At 40.5% G+C, this 6,000-nt stretch overlaps 1 protein-coding gene across 1 annotated transcript in view; it reads right to left on the bottom strand.

Annotated features, from left to right (window-relative positions):
* Positions 1-234: 234 nt before the first annotated feature.
* The window catches only part of LOC119157790 (galanin receptor type 1-like), a 31,021-nt gene continuing 25,255 nt past the window's right edge, over positions 235-6,000 (bottom strand). Inside the window, exon 3 of the mRNA XM_037409081.1 lies at positions 235-1,557. Coding sequence (XP_037264978.1) covers positions 1,240-1,557 — 318 coding nt within the window. The 3' untranslated portion in view covers positions 235-1,239. The remainder of the gene's footprint in view (positions 1,558-6,000) is intronic.

Genomic DNA, 6,000 nt, shown 5'->3' with positions numbered 1-6,000 from the left:
TCTCACATGTCCAGCTTCAAGTATTTGTCTTCTCATTGAATACAACGTTTTACTTGGATATTTTTGTTGTGGTTTTTAGATGTATAATTTGTGGTTTAACTTCTGTAACTCACTTTTAAAAAAACAGTAACGTAGTCTATGAATCTGGAATTGTTACAGTGAATCCTATGACAGGTTAATCTGGATTGCAGGACACTGCTATCAAATTAGACAACAGAGTGAAACAATGAAGTCCTTTCAGCCATATGCTTCTTAATTTTGAAGTAATATGCACTTTATATATTTACAAACAATAACCTTGAACTAAGTACAAATGCTCTAAACTGATTGTTGCTTGGATGCTGTTGATCAAACCAGTTTATCCCCAAAAAAACTCCACCAAAAACCACCCAGAAAAATTTTAGCATTTATATACTAAAGTGACCAATAAAAAGCTTTGGATAAATATACTCAGAGAACACCATATTTACCAATAAAGCCTTTTGTAAATATTACTTTCCAACAAAACCACAGTTCTTTTGAGCGTATATTGAGAAATACCACTTTCCTACTGTTGCTCACAGACAGTTACTGGAGGCAGTGATTAACAGCAGTAATTATGTTGAGCACACAGGCGTTCAAACTGATACAAAGCCACCAAATGCAGACATCCACATGACACGTCTCACATGAAAGGTTTTACTACCCAATACATAAATACTATAGCAAAGCCTTCAAGGAGATTTAGAGACCCTATTGCAGCTAATGAGCTAAAAATGTATGTAGCTTGCATATGGTCCAACTTGTTTAAGAAACAAAGACATATTCAAAGACTTTTTAGTTTGACTTCTCCCAAACTGCTTTTCAGTGCTCTCTAAATGTCATATCGCTCATCGTTCACATTCCTAATGACTCTCTACAGACATAATTAACTGTTCTTGTCTGTCCATATGCTACCTTCTGTGTAACTTATTTTAGACTTTATGGGCATAACTGCAACTGGATACGAGTTCTATCTTATGGGCACCACAAGGACATTCAGATATTTCTGTTGCACAGAGCCCAGTGCCTTGCAATGTACCCTAGGAGAAGCTATGTCAAGTGTCCTAACAGCCAGGTGGAAGAATGCCTCCTACCACCTTAGTAATCTGACAAAGTCCACATTGCTGCAGGCTGCAACTCCCTAAAATGGACTTGTATACCTGTTCTCCCCAGACAGCACCCTTTCCCCTTCTCTAGAAAGGCATTTGTGAGTCCAATTTACATTTTAGTGGTTGAGTGCGTGGTAGAGAAGTTCTCCATGCGTATCCTGACCAGTTTCTCGGTGGTATCCGGCCACAGGAAGAACCTGCAGGTGAAGACTTGCCGGCAGGCCTTGCGGAAGTTTTCTGAGAGGAAAGCGTAAATGATGGGGTTGATGCAAGAGTTCCCGTAGGCCAAGCAGTGAGAGATGATGCGGAAGGTGAAGGAGATGTTGTTCAGGGGAAACTGCCCGAACTCTGCCCACATCGTGATGATGTGGTGTGGCAGCCAGGAGAGCAGGAACACAGCCACCACGAGAAGCACCGTCTGCACCGTCTGAAAAAGGCAAGATGACACATCAAATGGTCGCAGCGATCGAGCAAGTCTGTGATACGAGTTTGCCTCCCCTCTTGTCAGTAGTGAAGGCAACATCACACAGGCACCGCTGACCACTGCCAGGTGGGCAAATTATGACAATATGAAAAAGGATGCCAAAAAACAACCCTCCTGCCTGGAAAACAAGGGTTGCCTGGTTTTGGCTCAAGCAAATAACACTATAGGCAATGGAGACAGCGCCTGTAAAAATCTCAAACAATACAGAGGCTGCAATAGTAATGCTAATTATGTTACATGGAAGGCTGGAAGTAATATTTCCTAGCATTTGGAGGGTGAGGAACATTAAAGCTATCGAAAATAACTGCAGGCGAAAAACTGGCTGCAAGGAAACATGCCACTGAGAGGAGTAACAAAGGCTGACCTGAGGAGAAAGATTTTTCTAGTAGCTTCCCTTTTACAGGAAAACCCAAGAAAAACAATGCATAGAGGATTTTTTTTTTTTAATATGCAGATGCTCTTTGGTTAGAAATATTCCTAGCCCGATGATTACCTGAGGGAGGCTCACTGTGTGTGCCGGCTGGGTTAGAGGTGCGCCCCTCAGTGCTTGCTCTCCAGTTAGGCTGGGTAAGCCCCACAGTTTGACCTGAGGTAAAATTTTCCTGAAAACAGTGGTTTTTGAGGTCACCATCCAAAGTGAGGGTTAACATGAGGTGAGCTGTTGACTGCAGCTGTGGTAGCCCCACAGCTGCAGCCGGGAAAGAGGAATGAGGGCTGAGGTGGGGCCTTGTCAGGGCTGAGGAACACGGCAGAGTAGTGTGTAGGGGGTGGCTGGGTGGGAAGGGTGCAGGGAGAGGCTGGTCCTTGACCAAAGGTAAGTGGTAGGAGCTGCTTGAGTTGTTTTGGTGTGAATTTTAGCAGACTGTTTCTTTGGGCTTTGTTCCTTTTGTTGAGGGGAAATGGTAGATTGGGGAGAGGGGCTGAAGGCAAAGACTGGGGCACCTGTACTTTGGAGGTGCGAGTCCAAGCTGTCCCTAAGTGGAGATCCTGGCTGAGGTAGGCCAAGTTCCTTGCCATGTAAATATTGCTGTGCAGCTAATGTTTAGGGGATCTGCAGGATGCATACCAAGGAATAACTTCATTGAACAAGTCTTTCTCCTCTTGAACAAAAACTCCTCAGCCTGGCATAGTTAAGGGTATGTGTTACAACTAAAGCACTCTTGGTTAAATTTTTTGGATTTTTAAAAGATTATTATTATTTTCCTGGAAGCCTTTGAAGAGAATGAAGAATTACTTTTATTTTCTGTAAGCTACAGTAAATATCCTTTTATTCTATTAAAGTGAAGTATTTATTTCAGCTTCCTTTCTGTAAGACACTAAGGCCTATAGGAGCAGGACCTTGCTTTTCAAGCTCAAGAAGGCTGAGGGTGTTGCTTTTATCTCGCTTTCTACTTCTAGCACACTCCTAGCAAGCCTCAGTGGTTACGACCTGGGGACCCTGAGCGCCTTTCCTAATGTTTTTATAAGGCTTGTTCCACTTGACTTCGGGCATTTTCAAGAATACTAGTGGTAATGGAAGGTGAACATTTCTTTACGTATTTAAGCCCTCCATTTTGGGGTACTGTAGCAGATGCAGAGCAGGTGACTTCCCTCTGCTCCCTTCACCTTATTCTCAGCAAAATGTATGCTTTTCAACTTCAGTATTTAGTGTTTCTCATTTGTATTTCGTCATTTTAATAAATACAAAAATTTGCAAATATGCAGGTGATATCCTTCCCCTAAGGAGAATTGTTGTATAAGTAGCAGAAAAGCAATGGAGGAAAATTGAAGCTTGGAATTCATTTCATCTTAAGGTTTACAGCCTTACTAGTCTAAGTCAACACTTTTGTCAATAATTCCCTGCATGATTTCAAATGAATAGTGTGTAATTACCTTCCTAGAAAAGGGATAATTTTCCAGTGAACGAAACCTCATTTAATCAGTGGTTATAATTACTATATCTGGTTTATCTAGTTGTTTTGTCTGCTGGAGAAGACCTGCAGGATTTCATACCTTGTTTTAAAGCACTCTATCACTATACCTGTTATGCTAAAATGTATAAATAGAAGTTATAAAGACTTAAGCTTACATATATTTCACACCTTAACTGGAATGATCTTTTAGAAGGGAAATGTTTTTCTCAGTCCCCCCAAAAAACAACAAACACAACAGCTGCTGCAAAACTTCTGTGTGTTCACTGACCTTTCTGCAGCACTGGGCAGTTGGTGTGACTTACCAAATTAAGCATGTCTCCCAGGCAGTATGTCAGTGGTGACACAGGTGGCTGAGTAGAGCTGGACTCAGGAAGGAGATTTTCTTGTATTCCCCATGAAACTAGGAGGGCCTTTCATGGGTTGTTTGGTCCTGTCTTGGTACTCTCTGTGGCTGTGTGCTTTGGGTGAGATGGAAATTGCAGCATGTTTTGCTAAGTCTGCCCCTCTATGGCATATGTTTGGCCTTGTTGGAAATGTAATATGAGGAGAATAAGGGAGTAATGAGTACCAGAACTAATGAAGCAAGGTTTCCTAAGGAATTAAGTCTTAGATGGATCCTCTGATGCCCTGAAACACAGTAGTGACATGACAGAAGTACTTCACAGCAGAGTATCTGCAGTCTTTCCCTTTGTCAGTGGATCTCCAAATACTTAATAAAGTTTCTTTCTTCTAGAGCCTACTTTATCAATGGCTTTTGTTGTCTTCCTGTACCAATGAGCTACTGTGTTCATGAATATTTACTGGCTAACAGAAGGCTTCTGTATTGCAGGCTAAATACCAGGGTCATGTTCTGCAGATGATGACAGCATGGAGAAATGACAGCATGCTCCAGGGAAGAGCGGAGTGACATTACTTCATAGCAGAAAGAACACAAGGTGATTAGATCTTGGTGCATAACATCTGGGATTGTTAACAACTGATTGCAGTCCCATACACCAAAACAGTGGGAGACACTGCTAAAATACTTATGAAGTCTTATGTTTATAACCTGGCTTATCCAGAGGGGTTGGAGATATGGGGTGAAACCGCAGGAAATATATTTGTCTTCCAGATTCTTCTGTTTCACTTTAGTAACTGTCCAATAATGCTCTTGAAGTTTCTTAAGATTATTTAGAACTTTTAAAACCTTTTTTCTTTTTTTAATGGTAAATTTTATGGTTGTTTTTTTAATTAAAATTTTAATGTTAAAATACTTCAAAAGCTGCTTGAAGCTCTAGGAAGCTGCTATACTTCCGTGTTCAGATATAGTTCTTTATTAAGTATCTGGCTAGTGCTTACTTTATCTAGACAATTGGAGCTGGATCAAGACCTTCATATTATGCTGACCTTCCTAAGTAACAGTATTAAAACCTGCAGAACATGATAGCACACTAGAATTCTAATTATTGTTTGTAGCATATATTTAATCTGAACCTATATCTGAGTGAATCACACTGAAATGTTTACAGTATATTCTGCTTGTTAGGACAGTAGTAATATGGGGGAAGGATAAAATGTGCTTTACACATCAACTGCTTTTTCTTCCACTTGTTTAACACTGCAGAAGAATCAGTGGCATGATAAAGGGAAGTTTTCTCTGTGTTGGACAGGGACCCTTTTTGCTGTGTTTACATACGGTCTGCAGCAATGATCTCCTGCAATAAAACCAGATGATTATTGAAGTGAAAAATGTGTTTGGATGTGAGCCAAAAGTAGCACCCTCATTTCTCTTAGCTACATTAACAAGCCAGTTAAATCTGTTAACCTCTTTAGGAAGATGTTATTGCATTGGATCAAGACTTCTGTGCAGATAAGAGAAAATGGTTACCTACAATACAAGTTAAAAAAAGAAGGGATTTTTGTCAAACAGGTTTCTCAAGTAAGTCTGTATTAATTTTGAAAGGCAATAACCTGTAGGTTCATCCTGTACCTGGCATACTTCAGGTGCTTCCTTGTTTTGCCTGCTAGAATTCTGTCTGACATATGAGGTGACAAAGCATGTTTCCACGTGAGTGAACAACCTCAGCTCTCAAACATCCTCAAACTGGCCACACTGGGATCCTTAAAATGCCCTTAAAAATATACTGGTATGATTAGAAGTTGGTGGAACTGAAAGACATAGATGTAGTCTTGTGGTGTCTAGCTCATCTACTGTGGTATGATGGGTACTAAAGAAATTATTAATAGGTCTCATCCTTAGCTTTCACCAGTAATAATGGTGCTGCTTTTTGACCCTCTGGCAATATTATGTAGCTTAGGCTTGTTACCAGAGCAACCTTTCACAGCATCCTTCTGCTTAAATTAGGGGGCACTATGCTGAAATACTCTTTCGAATAAAGGATATATACCTAGATTCTTTTTTCCTTTTATTATGAAACAACAAGCTGTGCATTTAACAAGGGCTGAGTACTAAAAAAATGAATTTGCAGTTGCT

This window comes from Falco rusticolus, chromosome 15, assembly GCF_015220075.1.
Source record: "Falco rusticolus isolate bFalRus1 chromosome 15, bFalRus1.pri, whole genome shotgun sequence".
In the NCBI taxonomy this organism is placed as follows: domain Eukaryota; kingdom Metazoa; phylum Chordata; class Aves; order Falconiformes; family Falconidae; genus Falco; species Falco rusticolus.
The sequence above is the reverse complement of the archived record's forward strand: the minus strand, read 5'-3'. Positions and strand labels throughout refer to the sequence as shown.